This window comes from Populus alba, chromosome 4 (assembly GCF_005239225.2).
Source record: "Populus alba chromosome 4, ASM523922v2, whole genome shotgun sequence".
Lineage (NCBI taxonomy): Eukaryota > Viridiplantae > Streptophyta > Magnoliopsida > Malpighiales > Salicaceae > Populus > Populus alba.
Genome location: NC_133287.1, coordinates 70,892 through 86,813, shown reverse-complemented (window position 1 = coordinate 86,813; position 15,922 = coordinate 70,892). Strand labels below are relative to the sequence as shown.

At 34.3% G+C, this 15,922-nt stretch overlaps 3 protein-coding genes across 3 annotated transcripts; 2 read left to right on the top strand and 1 right to left on the bottom strand.

The window, feature by feature from the left end:
- The first annotated feature begins 2,838 nt into the window (after positions 1-2,838).
- On the top strand, positions 2,839-3,522 carry LOC118037603 (kunitz type trypsin inhibitor 111). The gene has a single exon (XM_035043641.2). The coding sequence runs from the start codon at positions 2,885-2,887 to the stop codon at positions 3,482-3,484; it is 600 nt and encodes a 199-aa protein (XP_034899532.1). The 5' UTR covers positions 2,839-2,884; the 3' UTR covers positions 3,485-3,522.
- Positions 3,523-6,759: 3,237 nt separating this feature from the next.
- Positions 6,760-7,313, top strand: LOC118037604 (large ribosomal subunit protein eL34). The gene has a single exon (XM_035043642.2). The coding sequence runs from the start codon at positions 6,830-6,832 to the stop codon at positions 7,187-7,189; it is 360 nt and encodes a 119-aa protein (XP_034899533.1). The 5' UTR covers positions 6,760-6,829; the 3' UTR covers positions 7,190-7,313.
- Positions 7,314-11,070: 3,757 nt separating this feature from the next.
- LOC118037605 (RCC1 domain-containing protein RUG3, mitochondrial) lies at positions 11,071-15,045 on the bottom strand. Its single transcript, XM_035043643.2, has 6 exons — positions 14,374-15,045; positions 14,104-14,243; positions 13,633-13,827; positions 12,657-12,785; positions 12,371-12,526; positions 11,071-11,637 (listed from the first exon to the last, which is right to left on the bottom strand). The coding sequence occupies exons 1-6, from the start codon at positions 14,904-14,906 to the stop codon at positions 11,447-11,449; spliced, it is 1,344 nt and encodes a 447-aa protein (XP_034899534.1). The 5' UTR covers positions 14,907-15,045; the 3' UTR covers positions 11,071-11,446.
- Between the last annotated feature and the right edge of the window lie 877 nt (positions 15,046-15,922).

The following is a 15,922-nucleotide window of genomic DNA, read 5'->3' as shown; positions in this document are numbered from 1 at the left end:
GAATTTGTTATCCTTCCTACTCAGTCGGTTTTCCCTGGGGTGATGAAGAAGGTGATGAACAATTTGAAATTGAAAAGACGTTCATTTCATCTAAAATGGCTATTTTTCAAATTGCCCCTTTACCTTTTGACATTTAGCAATTAGACCCCTGTTCAAGGAAAATCTCTTTTGTTTTTTTAATTTTACCCCTGGATCAATTGCAATTGGACCCATGGATTTTAGCGTCATTTACAATACAATCCTTGGTTTCTAGATTATTTAGTTAAGTCTTTAATTGACTCCAACTTTTAATTCTTTCAAAATTACCCCTAAAAAAATCAATTAAATTCCTATGGTATCACCTCCTATTCATTTTGGTCCTTGAACTTTAATTTCTTGCAATTTTGATCCAAATCAGCCCTAAATTTTGTTATCTCTTCAATTAAGCCCTTGATTGTATTAGTTAATTAAATCAGAGTTTAATTAAGTCCCCCAAACTTATTAATTCTTTCTTTTTTTGACCAAATTGACTCTCACATTTATAATTCATCCTTATTAGTCATTAAACTTTTAATTTGTATTGTCTTGACCCAATTCTCAAATAATTTTTTATTCATTCATTTTTTATTTATTTAAAATTTAATTTTTTGTTTATTATTATTTTTTAATTAAAAAAATTAGATTATGACATGATTTCCTAAATTAAACATGAAAAAAAAAAAACCACGTTCTATACTAAATATAAAATAATAATAACTAAGAAAAATATTTTTTTCTAAAATTTCTCTTCCTTGAATTCTAGTCATCTAACGAGACAAGGAGATAAATGTTGACAATTGAAAATGTTAATAGTCTTGGATTCATGATTCTTTTTTTTATTATTATTAACGTGGGTGTCCGGGCTAGCTTGTGCGCACCTCGACTAATCCCACGGGCCCTAAAGTTAACGACCATGTAAGCCTCCAGTGGCCATCATATATGGATTCATGATTCTTGTTGTTGATGATGATGATTAAAGATATAATATTGGAAAATACTTTTAGTGGTCTTTGGAAGAATAGTTATTTAAATGCTCTTTCAAGTGTTCAATGTGATCCTAGCCACGCAAGAAGATATATTAATATTTGTGCTTGTGTCTTTGTGTTTCATTGACCTCTAATGTGCACATTCTATTATGTGATCACTTCTTATATCCGTTCTTATTCAAAGTAAAATGGTTATTAAAAGCTATTGACAATTAAACCATTTCAAGGCAACCGGAAAAAAATATTAATTAAAATTCCTAAATTACAACAATAGAAAGGAATCAAATTAAAAAAAAAAAAAAAGTTTAGGTATCAAAATTAAAAAAGGGACTTAAACTTCCCATTGACTGTGTAAATCAATCTTTTAATGTTAGCAAAATATTTTGCTAAAGGGATTCAATATTTCTTCAAGCTTCAAATTCGGTCCCTGAATCTCTACTTATTTTAAATCAATTAATTTAAATTTTATTTTACCAAATTAAGAATTCAAATAATGACAGAATATTTACTCGACACCTTGAAATCTCCACACATGCATGAAAAACAAGCTACAAGACTAACCGCAAATTAAAACAATTCTGAAGAGCCAAATAAGAAGACAAAGAAATTAAGGGACCAAAGTGTAAAAAATTATAAGGACCAAAGAAAAGAAACATTGTTTAAATGAATAGTATTTTCCCTAAAAGTCTACCAAATAAAATATTGCTAGTTTTTTTATAAATATTATAAAAAAAATTCATTTACAAAAAATATATCTGAATCTATAAAAAATAAAATAAAAATTATATATTTTTAATTATTTTTTGTTCTCTTTTTTTTTTTATATATTCATTCCTTTTATTTATTTAGAAAGTATTTTAGATATTACATGAGTATCGTAAAATATTTATGCTGCATATATAAAAAGTTTATATTTTTTAACAATTTAAAATTTAATTTGATTTTTTTATATTTATTATTAATAAATATTTTTTTTATTATAAAGATATATGCCCGTGATTTTGTTTTAATTAAATTACTGTATTTTTGTTTTCGTTGTTAGAAAAATTTTAATCCTATAGTACTATGTTAACTATTACAAAATTGTTTATTATTATAGAATGTGTCAACTATTAACTTTGAAAAAAAAAAAAAATGAAGGTTCATCCAATTAATTAAATCTTGAACCCCAATAATGAAGGTACATCCAACACAATTAAACCATCTTTGACATTGCATTGTTTTATTTGCGATAACTTAGGACGTGTCTGTAAAACAATATGCCCTAACTAATCTCCGTTTCCAGAACCGCTGTCCTCTTCCTTGTAGAAAAGTCGACGTTCCTATCTAACAAGGCATATTGCCTGTGGGCATGCTCGTGCACTGTGATTGTTTGTTTGAATTATTGTTTTTTAAAGTATTTTTTATTTAAAATATATATTAAAATAAATATTTTTATTTTTTGAAAATTACTTTTAACATTAATATATTAAAATAATTCAATAGTATAAAAAAATTTATTTTTTTTATGGAACGCAATTCTAAACTAAGCTTAGTTGCCAATACAATAAATATGCAGCTATATTGGATAAATGATAACTTGCTCAAATGGTGAACTTGGATAGTCAATTCCTCGTGACAAATTTCCTGCATAGGACTTGAAATTTTCAACATCGGACGGTTATACAACCATCTTACAACCATAAATTTTCAACATCTTGCTGCTTATTCAAACACGGAATCAGCCTGAAGTCTGAGCTGCACATCCTTACGGTGCAAGTAAGCATGAACTTTCTCTCGGCATTTTCCTATATATTGCGCTTATTTCTAAGTTGTAGAAGTATAATTAAGCAGAACATAGATCTTATAGCTGATTTTTCTTGTGCGAACACTTACAAACCATGACAAGTATCGGAGCTACATTAAGCTTCGTTTGGCTAACCATGGCCATATGTAGTTTAGCTCAGCCAGCCGATGACCAGAGCCCTCCAGTGCTCGACACCAGCGGTCAGCCTCTTGAAACCGGTGTTGAATACTACATACTTCCTGGTATAACTGATGTTGCAGGTGGTTTAACCTTAGTCAACCGGAACGGAATTAGGTGCCCTTTTTACGTTGGCCAGGAACCCCTGGCAAGTGCTGAACCAAATGGCACTTCAGTCATCTTCACTCCATTCACTTCTGGAGAGACCATCATCAGGGAATCCAGGGACTTGAGTGTGGAATTCCAAGCATTCACTATTTGTATCCAGTCTACTGCCTGGAGGGTAGGGGAGGAGGATCCAGAAACTGGAAGGCGATTTATCGTGACAGCAGGAGACAAATCATACTTCAGGATTGACAATAATGGAGGCGTCTACAGTTTCTCATGGTGCCCTACTGAATCCTGTCCAACTTGTGATAGGCCAAGGTGTGGATCTGCTGGCATTTTGATAGAGGATGACAAAAGATTGCTAGCCTTGGATGGTCCTGCATTTCCTTTTGTATTTACCAGGGCCTAAATGTTAATGTCATCCATAGGCATTTCCATATAATTATATAATGGAATAATGTCACAGAAGGGTGTTGTTTTCTACAATAAATAATAACGGATGCCTTGAAAACATTACACTGCGTATTGTTTTTGTGAAATAAATAATACTGGATGCCTTAATATCATAATATTAGCATTATAATTTTTATAACCCTTTTGATTTAATTAGTTTATTTTACATGTATATTAATGATATAAGCACGAATCAAAATTTTATGCTACCTTCTGACTAAGTCATTTTTAGTATTATTAAAGTGATCATCAGAAGGTATGAACTTCATCATAAAAAAAAATTAAAGATAATATAAAATAATGTTTTGAAAGGATGAGGCTAAAGTATAATTGATACTACATAGCAATTAAAATAAGCAAGCATGTTCTTTTCAAAGATATGATGAACGACCATAAATAATAATAATAATAATAATAAAAAGCAAGACAATTTTCTTGAAATGGTAAAAAATTTTTAGCATTATACAATGAACAAGTTTGTGTTATTATTTTGGATAATACTCCAAAAAATACTAAATACACATCACATCATATTTAAAAATAAATTTCACATGTTTTTGCTAGAAATTTTCAATCTTCAGTTCGTCATGAAATTGGTGATGCAAACTTTTATTTAATTATTCATGAAGCTCAAGATGAAATCCAAAATAGAGCAAATGACCTTTGTTATTAGGTTTATTGGTAGAAGTGGATTTATACAAAAACAGTTATTAGATATAAGACACGTCAAAGATACAATTGCTTTAAATCTTAAGGAAGAGATTTTCTCTGTTTTATCTCATCACAATCTTGATATTCAAAATATTAGAGGTCTAGGGTATAATGATACTTGTAATATGTGTGGAGAGTGGAATGGTTTACAAGTTTTATTCATTAAAGATTGTCTTTATACATATTAAGTATATTGTTTAGACCATCAATTACAATTGACTCTTATTATTGCAACTAGAGAAATATCTCATGTTCACACCTTCTTTCATAACTTGATTTTTATTGTTAACGTTCTTAGTTCTTCTTGCAATCACAATGATGAATTGCAAGCTTTTAATCAGGTACAATTGAACATTTCATTAATATTAGTGAGATTAAAACGAGTAAATAAGTTAATCAAGTAGGTAGTTTGTAGTGACTTGGAGATAGAAGATGGAATTCACACTTCAAATCAATTTGTAGTCTGATAAAAATGTACGAGGCAACTTGCTTGGTTCTTAAGAACATTGTTTCAAATGTATCTACTTATTCTCAATGTGGTGATGCAACTTTTGCAATTAAGTTACTAATGTCTTTTGATTTTACAATCATCTTACATGTAATGAAGAATGTTATGGGAGTTATTGATATTCTTTTCCAAACCTTACAATAAAAATCTTAAGACATTCTAAATGTTATATATTTCGTGCCTAACAAAAAATAATTTCTTTAAAAGTTAAGAGATGATAGTTGGAAAACTCTTTTAGAGAAAGTGACATCATTTTGTAAGCATCAAAACAATAAAGTTTCTAATATGGGTGTTTATTTTTCTAATGTGGGACAATCTCTCCTTCAAAAAAATTCAATAACAATTAAGCATCACCACCAAGTTAATATATTTACATCTACAATTGATCAACAATTACAAGAGCTAAATAATAGATTGTGAGTAGGCAACCGAGCTTCTTATGTTGAGCACAACTTTTGATTATAAAAATACCTACAAATTATTCAATGTTGAAGATATAAGTAGGCTTGTTAATAATTCTATCCTGAAGATTTTTCTAACCAAGAAAAAAAATTCATTTGAGATTCCAGTTACAACATTATAAGCTTGATGTTTCCAATCATCCAGAGTTAAAGAATTTGTCAATGATTGTTTATTTATGCTAAGGATTGTTAGAAACTAGAAAATCAACCATGTATTCACTAATTGATAGATTAATTCAGCTTATTTTGACTCTTCTTGTTTTGACAACAACTACTGAACGAGTTTTTTCAACAATGAAGATTGTTAAAACATGATTTCATAATTGAATGAAGGATGATTTTCTTACATATTATTTGATTGTTTATATAGAAAAAGAAATTGCTAAAAAAATTCACAATATATATGATAACTGATGATATATATTCCATGAAAAAACGACGAGCACAATTAATATAAATATGTAAGAATATTTTTTTATTAGTTTTAATTTAATTTCTGTTTACAACTTATGTATGATATATTAGAAAAAAAAAATTATATATCTTGTTATATTAATTTTGGACCCCTCTAGAAAATTATCCTAGCTATGCCACAAGTCATTAGAAATCTTCACTGATCATCAAATATTTATGATAAATGATTGTTTATGTCAGGGAAAATATATTATCATCTTAAAGTGTCATACCTAAGATAAATTACATTACTAATCTTGTTTTAAGTTACTAATAGTTTGTTGTGCTTAATCTGTTAGTAGTATATCTTCAAAGTGATAACAAATTCACTATGATGAGTTAAACTTTTATTGATAGTTCAAACCTAGGTGTCCTAAGAAAGGTTCATAGAAGAAGCCTCGATGAGGTCATCTTTTCTATGGTACCTTTATTCTTGTTACTTTAGCATCAATGAATATTGTACTGAAAATAATATTTTTAATTTTGGCGTGGTGAATATTATACTGAAAATGCATTATATCCATGACTTTGGCATCAATAAATATTTGAATGAAAATAATACTCTCAATACTGGCATTGATGAATATTACACAGAGATAACTTAATATTCCTAACTCTAAAATCAATGAATATTAAACTAAAAAATAATATTCTCGATTCTACCATTAGTAAATATTACACAATAAAATTTTAATAATCTTAACTTTAATATCAGTGAATATTAAACTTAAAACCTTATTTGTATGAAAATTCAAGAAATACACTACAGCTCTTAATAGCCAAGAAAAGGTTTGATGCAATGTTTTAAAACCTGGACCGGCATGGCGGGTTGACCCGGGACCCAGTCGACCCGAGCCTGGGACCGGTCTAGGTGGAGGCAAAAACTCGCTCAGGAATTGGTCCGGGAAAACCCGGTCGACCCGGAGGGTCTACCCGAGACCCAGTCCACCCGGTCAAACTCGGGTGAGACCCGGTCAATTTTTTATTTTATTTTGACTGTCATTAAACGATGTCGTTTTTGTCTTTTTGAAATGCTAAAATGCTGAAAAGTGAAGAAGAGCGAAGCAAAATCACTAACCTAATTAATGTTACTCTTTGAAAATGAAAATGCCCTCCTTTGTCTGCCCACCATACACCACCCAGAGACTTAAGAGCTAGTGATCTGAAAATGGTGCAGCGTCTGACTTACCGGAAGCGTCATAGCTACGCCACAAAATCTAACCAACACCGTGTGGTCAAAACCCCTGGTGGGAAATTGGTTTACCAAACCACCAAGAAGAGGGCTAGCGGACCCAAGTGCCCAGTTACTGGCAAGAGGATTCAAGGGATCCCTCACTTGAGACCTGCTGAATACAAGAGGTCTAGACTGTCAAGGAATCGTAGGACTATGAACCGTGCCTATGGTAGAGTCTTGTCTGGAAGTGCTGTTAGGGAGAGAATTATCCGGGCTTTCTTGGTGGAGGAGCAAAAGATTGTGAAGAAGGTTTTGAAGATTCAGAAGGCAAAGGAAAAACAGGCCTCAAAATGATGAAGTGAAGTCTTTTGAGTTAGAGGATGTGTTTGAGCAAAATTTTGTTATGATTAATGACAGTCAAATGTGGAGTTGTTTGTTAGCGTGTTTGATTCTCTGATGACTTGGATGTGTTCATTTCACCTTTTGTCAATTTGATGTCCTTGCCTATATTTGGATAGATTGCCAATTTCCTTGCAAAACAAATAAAAATGCCCTTTCCACCTCTCTTTGAATATAATTGATCACAGTTGCTATAATTTTTTCTCCATCAGTGAACAGCAATGGCAATTGATAATGACAACAAAAAAACTGCAGGAAAATGATGGTATTAAGCTTATTGGTTAGAGAAACTGTATGGTTTTTCCTTCTTTTTTTTTTTGAGTTGACCCAGTTTAACCTAGATCAACCCATTTGACCCATGATCCAATCACTTGACCAGATCGGATTTTAAAATTATGGTTTGATGCAAGTCCTTGTACCTTAAACACTTAAAGGTGTGAATAACAAAATATTTTTTTATTAGGTTTTGGGAACACCAAGTTGGTTTTTGAAGGTTTGTGTATGTTGGTTCAATAAGCTTTTTAATTTGAGACATGTATAGGATTTATAAACTTACTATAAAGTACACAAATACATGCAACAAATTTTATTTTTCATTTTTGATAAAAAAAAAAAAAAAATGCTATAAGCTATCGTATTATTTATGAGCTTAGGGAGTCCACGGATTTAATTAACCCCAAGGCCCTAAACAAGCTATGAAGATCCAAAACTACTCACTTCAACTCCTTTACGTGCTCTAAAGTTAAAACGCTGGGGAATTATACCTATTATGGCAATGACCACAAGCAGCCAACTCTTTGTTCCCATTTTAAGCTAAAAAAACCAAAAGCAGCCAACCCTAAGGAAACCAAACCAAACCAAACTAGTCCGTGAGTGACAGAATGGTTAGTCTTGCATTAAAAGTGATAAGAAACAGCTATAAGACCACCTCTTTCTTACAAGAAGTAAACATAACCAGCTTGTATGGGAGGCTAAAGCCCTATGGACTCAAGCAAGTAAAACAATAAAGGAGGAGAAAAATAAAATTCTCAAAGTTGCTCTCTTAACAATGGCTGGCGGGTTTTAATGGAAAAGGATAAGGATTTCTCTCCATAATTTCAATAATGTCTTTCATTTTATATTCTAAATGTTATTTTCATCAAAACTCCAATCCATCAATATTTTTTTTGTATACAAATTCATATTTATTCTTACCTAGAATTTTAACTAATTTACAAGATTTTTATCTCTAGTCATAACAAATTTTTCTTGATTTATTGTTTCTCAGTTGAAAATTCCACTATTAAAAATAGGATTTACATAAATACCTACTGATCTTAGCACCTTTGTGGCGAGACCTATAGACCTAAGAAATTTAAAGCAAATACAACCTGACCCGAGCACCGACAAGCCGAGACCTACCACCCAAAAACTCAAAGGCAAATACCTTGAGACCCGAGCACCAATAGGCAAAGAACTACCACCCAAAAACTCCAAGGAAAATACCTACCAACCAGAGCACAACTGAGTCGAGACATACCGACCTGAGCTTCGACATGCCAATACCTTCTGACCCAAGAAATCCAAGGCAAATACCTACACACTCGAGCATTGACAGGTTAAGACCTACCGACTCAAGAAATCTAAGGCAAATACCTACAGACACGAGCATTGACAGGTTGAGTCGTGTCGATCTCAAAGTCAAATACCTATCAAATCAAGCACCGTCAGGTCGAGACCTACGAACCCAGGAAATCCAAGGCAAATACCTATTAACCCAAGCATCGACAAGTTGAGACCTGCCGACCCAAGAACAACAAGGCAAATACCTAGAAGCTCAAGCATTGTCGAGCCGAGACCTATCAACCTAAGACCTTCAAGGCAAAATACCTACAAACTCGAGCTCTGATGGGTCAATACCAATCGACAAGAAAACTCTAAGTTAAATACCTATTGACGCAAGCACCATCAGGCCAAGACCTATCTACTTGAAAACTCCAAGTAAAATACCTATCACCTCAAGCACCATTGATCTGAGACCTACTGACCTAAGAAATCTAAGGCAAATACCCACATACTTGAGCACCAACAGACTAAGACCTATTGATCCAAGCATTGTCGAGCAAAGACCTACCGATCTGAGAACTCCAAGGCAAATACCTATAAACCCAAGCATCAACAGGTCATGACCCACTAACCTGAGAACACCAAAGAAAATATGAGAATGAAAATGAAAATAAAAAAAAAATTTTAAAAAAAGAAGCTAAAAAGAATTCAAATGAAATAGGTGTTCATAAAATTAACCACCTATCAAATATTAAGATGTTTATTTGATAGGCAATAGCTGCCTAAAAAGCAAACTTTAACAAATTATGAAAAACAATACAAGATCAATGAAATATTGAAAAATAAAATTGAAAAGAAAAATTAAAAAGGATTTGATTTAAAGAAAAAGGCAAGTTTAGACTTTTCTTTTAAAAATAAATTTAATATTATATCATTTTACTAATTCATATGTTTTCTGCCACGTTTTATCAATAAAATGAAGTGTTTAGGATGCAAATACAAGTGCAGGGGAGCTTCGATGAGCAATTAGAGGTAAATCCAAATAAATGACAGAAAAACTGAACACTAGTGGCCCACAAAATTTCCAAGTTCTATGTCTTGAGAAAAAAAGCTCCCTGCTTTTACGAATATTTTGTTCTAGAGGATTGATGCACAGACAGAATATATGTAAACAATTCGAGAAAAATATTACAGAACAGTCTGCAGAAACAAGCTTTTTGATGATCAACAAGTAATTTGGGAAATGGGCAACATGGAAGAAATAGTTTCCGCTGCAAACTTTCCAGCCATACAGAACAAATAAATTTATGGGGATCATTCTCATGAGGGATTTCTGCCAACTGATGAGTAGCTGCATTATCTCCATGATTTGGCATGATAATATGCAGCTACAACATATGGGAACATCAGCACCTTGTCTAGCATCCGAAGAGGAACTTCAAATGGCTTTCAGTTGATTGTTGCACGCTCAAAGCTTCATGGGATCGATTATAAAGCAAAAGAGAGACAACGCTCCCAAAATCTTCTCTCCATTCAGTCCATCTCTAGTAATATCATAGTTTAGAACATTCTGGGCACCTTTTTTCTTCACATAGAACCAGTAGTTCACGCACGAGAAAAGAGATCCTTTATGTATTGTTTACATGAGTGTTCTTCCTTTAGCAGAGATCGTATCCTACTACCAGAAACGAATCTAAAAATAACAAGGATCTGTTTCTGCAGGTATGAATTGATGTACGTCAAAAAGGGATGGGTCTACTGTAAAGTATCATCTCTGTCTAGATATCAAAGGCATATTATAATGATATGCACAGTTAATTACTCTCAGTGCGGTAGTGGTTCTCGCATGATAGGTTCGATTTGTGAAAATAGTTCAGAACTTCTCATCCCACCATTTTCAACTACAAAAAATTTCTAGGCAAGCAAACTACTACCTAGTTGATCCCCGATTTTATTTTATCTTTTTTAATGAATCACAAATTTTCAACATTGATTTCAACTATCAGACTGACCGATTACCACCATTTTCAACTAAACAACAATGAATTTCCATGGATTGGTCTCATGGCAGACTCTAACGCATAAATGGAGCAATTACTCATGCCTAAAGACAACATCAAGAAAAGTCGGTTATCACCCAAAAGATATTTCTAGCTGCGGCTAGTTGATTATGAAAGCCACCTCAAAACTCACTAGAAATCACGCTTTCTACTGTGACAACATGCTTGCATGATGGAACGATAGCAAGAATTACATGAGATGATGGAGGTACCTTGCATTTGTGCCACCACTTCAATAAAATTGTGAACTCTTCCATAACCAAAGAATTCAGTTGATACATGGCCTTCTCATTCATTCAATAGTAATTAGGAACCACGTTAGTTTCAAAGGAAGCACGACTGTGAATAACCAAAGAGAAGTAAAGATGAGCAGATCAGGTGATGCAAGGATTTCAGACAACGGACAGAGGCAGAACATCCTCTTGAATCTGGAAGATCCAATACAAGCTAATCTTCTTAATGTCATGGCACATTTTTTTCATTTGCTAATCATCCTCAAATTAGTTCATCCTCAGATTTGTATCAATTCCAAGCCTACTCGATATTGCAAGATATCCAAGATTGACAAATCTCTGTGTTGACATGCCTCCGAACAACAAGACCAACTTTAACTTGACCTCAAAACCAAACACATTGCATGAGATGCGCCAACTGAAACCGAAAGCACACTGTGCTGTCCCAATCCATCATCCTCCATTAGAAACTTGACTTCAACTGGGCATGATTGAACCTCGGGCAAGCCAGGTATTCCCAATTGAGAATCTTTGCCATTTCCCCACATGTACAGCTTCCCTTTATCTACACAGAAACCACAACAGCACTTTTAAAGACAAAAAACACGCGAAGTTAAGACAATTCCAAGCCTCGCTCCAAACAATATGCAGCTGACATTAGTAAGAGCACCTAGCCAAACAGGGGTAACATGTGGCATGCTGATATTGAAAAGCAACCAACAAACGAAGACAGACACCATCAACAACTGGCTCAAAAGTTCAAGCAAATTGCTGGGTAGGCTTATATTCTATATGAGGCCATCCCAAACTTCATAAAAATCAAATTATGTTTATTCAACAAATTATCAACACCTGGCATAAAAAGTCAGACCCACTCAATAAAATGGTGAAGAAAACATTTTTTGTTGCCCTAGGTATTATTTGTAAGAAATTTCAAATTGCAATCATTAATAGGTTAGCAGCTGGACCAAATAACAAATAAGGTAGATTTGCGTCGACTTTCCATCATCATCATAGTCAAGCCAACTAGTGCAGAGTTCAAAGCACTTTCAAATGCTGACTGCCAATTGATGTAAGAGTTAAATTAGAGTATGTCTAGTAAGTGAGAATCATATCTTGCCAGTACAAAACCTGACAGTAATATAATGCCATCAGCTTTTTGATTTACCAGAGGGGCAACTCGTGGCAAGAGTATGCGGCAACCTTGTAGAATCAACCAGATTGTAGGATTGGAGAGTTTCTCTTGCATTAAAAAAAAAGGTACTGAAAATGCATTTTAAGATCATATCTCAACTCACCAGTTATAGCTGCCGAAGATGAACCTCCACAGGCGATATAAATGACACGCTGATCAGCCAAAGCATCAATCACTGCCGGTATTTTCTGACTTTGAATTGAAGAATGGCCAAGCTGACCATGTCCACCAAACCCCCACGAGAGTACTTTACCTTCATCTGCTAATATGATCAAGAATCAGAAATAGTAGAAAATGCTATGCAATCTAAAAGGAGGCAGGGATAAAGAAGAAAAAAGAAAAAAAGTTGTAATTGTGGCTGTAATCATTAAGTTTTGGTGTCACTTTACCAGTCAAGGCAAGACAGTGATATCCACCACCTGCTATCTGAATGATACGAACATCTTCAAGGCTAGGAATTGGTTTCGGTCTCCAACCACCGACCTTATCACCTCTTCCAAGCTCATAGTTTGAGTTTGCTGAGAAAAAGGGCAAGACACTTTAAATGTGTTGTTTTTGTGCTAGCAAAGTGAAGAAAATGAAAGTTCACTCAAATTTAAAAACATGACAAAAAGCACAGTCTGTCACACCAGTTAACTGCTCAAAAAAGATCTTGGCAAATTTATTTCAAAGTCAAGCATAAAAATGATTCCATAGCATCATGCACATGAAGAGACAGCTTACATCTAATATTGAAGCATTCACCTTCGTTTTTCTTTAAGATATAGTCATATTTAACATAACAAATTCATAGATGAAACCTTTATATTATAACAGTGCCCCTAAAATACAGTGCTTTTGCGAGAGATAAAACTCTGTACTCCACTCAAATGTTTCAAAGAAAGTGCATATAATACAGTAACTGACATTGTTTATTAACAGCCAAGATTTTAAAACACACTTCAAGAACAGGAAAGTACATAAATAAATACTTTGTAAGAGCATAGAAGTAGTACTAAAGGAAAAAAAATGTGTGGAGCATTCTCCTATACAATCTTGGCCATGTGCAACATAGGCAACAAAAAAATGGAATGGCAACTAATTTAATTTAGTGTAAGTTAACACATCATCACAAGGAAGCCCAAAAATACAAATGGAATGAAGTAGAAGCAGTGAGAAACGAAAATTTTATATATCCCTGAGTAACCTGAATGGAAAAGGACAGTTCATGAGACAGTGTCCTTCAAACACTCAATGGCAATTAGTACATGATATTACTTCATTAAAGCTCCTTCACTGCATTTTAAAAATAAAAAAGATACTTGTATCCAAGCAGTAGCACAGAAAAGAAAGAGAACTTCCTGCAAACGAAAGTATCATTCTTACCTCCCCAGTTCCAAACCTGCCCCTCCTCTGTCAGCACCATTGTGAAAAATCCACCACAAGACACAGTAGCCATAGGCACGGGCAATGCTTTTACTTTGCAGGGTATACTAAGCCCACCCCCTTCATTTGGACCCCGGCCAGGACCGAGGCCCAATCGACCATCCCCGTCCTCTCGACCCCAAGTATAAACTTCCCCTGTATCCAAAATAGGAACCAGATGTGTGAGAGCAAGCAAAAGACAAACATGAACTAATGTTTATACTCGGCTTTAGGATTTAGATAGAGAAGTGGTCATTGCAGGGTTAGACACACAGCACAATGCGGCATAAAAGGCAATTTTTCAGTTGCAGTTTGCAAACAGGTACGAGGTACATGGAAATGTACCTCCAAGCAATAAATATACAGATATTGCAACAGAGATGTAAAAATGGTTGCTAGTTGTTTGCATAGATGAAGAAAAGATTGAATAACCTGATTCAGTGACAGCAGCGGTATGTGTGCCACTAGTGGAAATACAGCGTATCTTTCCATCCCAGGAGCCTTCCACCAGTCTAGGGAAGAGTTCTCTATGATAAACAGAGTGTCCCAAAGCACCGAAACCGCCATAGCCCCTGTAAACTTTATTTTTAATAAAACAAGATCAAGAAAGACTGAATCTTTTTATTTCTTTCTTTTCAACAAGTAATGTCTCTTAAAAATATTGCTATTGAAGGAAATAGATAGAAGGGGTGCAGTAATGACCAGGTAAAGATGTGGCCAAGGGAAGTGATTGCAGCAGAATGAACGCCGCCCAAAGCAATAGAGCGAACGGAATCCAAAAAAGGGTTTAAAGTAGGTAGAAAAGCAGGATTCTCGTGTCCAAAGCCAAGACGGCCTCCATCTCCTTTGCCCCACATCCAAAAATGACCATCAGCAAGAATTGCAGAATGGAACAGCCCACAAGAAATGCCCACCTCAGTCACTCCCTTTTTGTTGCTATTGTCAACAAGTTGGCCTGGGGTTGGAGAAAGAGTGAAGGAGGAAGGCGGTAGCTGAAGGTTGGCCACTGGAGCTGGGTAAAGCCTTATTTCTTCGATGCCGCCACCAAGTTGACCAGAGGCGCCTCTGCCCCATGAAAAGAGCTGGAGAGTTATGGTATCGTTGTGGTTTGACTCGTTGATTTGCGGACTCTTGTAGAGGACAGGCACTTTGGTTGTGTTGGGAAGGGAGGAGAAGTGGCGGTTGAGAGTGAGGCGTTGCCGCATAAGACATCTAGGCAACATCGTCTTCGTCATGAGATCATCACCTTCACTCTCCTCCCGCTACTCTATTGTATTCACTCACTTGTTTTCTGCTGACTTCGATCGCAAATGAGATGAAAAGGGGTTTAAGCACAGAGATGGATGGATTTTATAATTGGGAAACCCAATTTAGTCTCGAAACATGGACTCACTGTCAATTAATTCTCAAACCTCTTCATTTTATTAATTTTATGTCAAACATAATTGGGAAACCTCTTTTTTTATTAAACGTGCTCGTTAACCCGCATCAATTCCTCCCAAACAAGTGTGTAAATGAAAAGCCTTGATGTATAATTTTAGCTCAATGAATACAGAATTTATGTATTTTTTACTCAGGGTAATCAAGCTTTCTAATCAAAATGTTTAGAACAAATCTGAACCAATGCAAAAGCTCAAGTATTACATAAATTCGGCATATGGGCTCATATCAAGTGTGAAGGTTACAACGCCTGTCTATGAGTGGCGGCTTGCCTTTTTTTCTATCTTTCTTAACCTCCAAATCCAAATGGGTTTTGTTGAAGATCCCCCTTAAGGATCTTCCTTCCTTAACAAACTAATGTTTAGAAGAAATTCAGGGAAAAAGTAGAAGAAACTCAAGGGAATGAGAGATTATAGTACGTGAATCTTATTGTCTACATAGTTTCTGTACAACTTCTCTTTTATTTATACAATTTATACTTGCTTCCTAAATAGCAACTGTAACTAACTCCCTACCCATTAGCTAAGGTTATTGAGTCTTTCCAGATAAACTTGATTTTGTTCATCCTTGTATCAGTGTCAAACAAATTAAATTGAGTTTTTTTTTGGCACAAAATGAATATCCTTAAACTTCAACTAACTCTTAATAGAAAAATGATTAACAATCAAATAATCTTCTCAAACATTAAACAAACTCTTGTAGATAGAAGCATGTTCCTCTTTAGTGATCTTCTCAAGCCTTCACAACTAGATAGACATCTTCTTGTTAAGAAACTGTCACTCTCATGAGAATCTTCCATAATCTTTTTCTT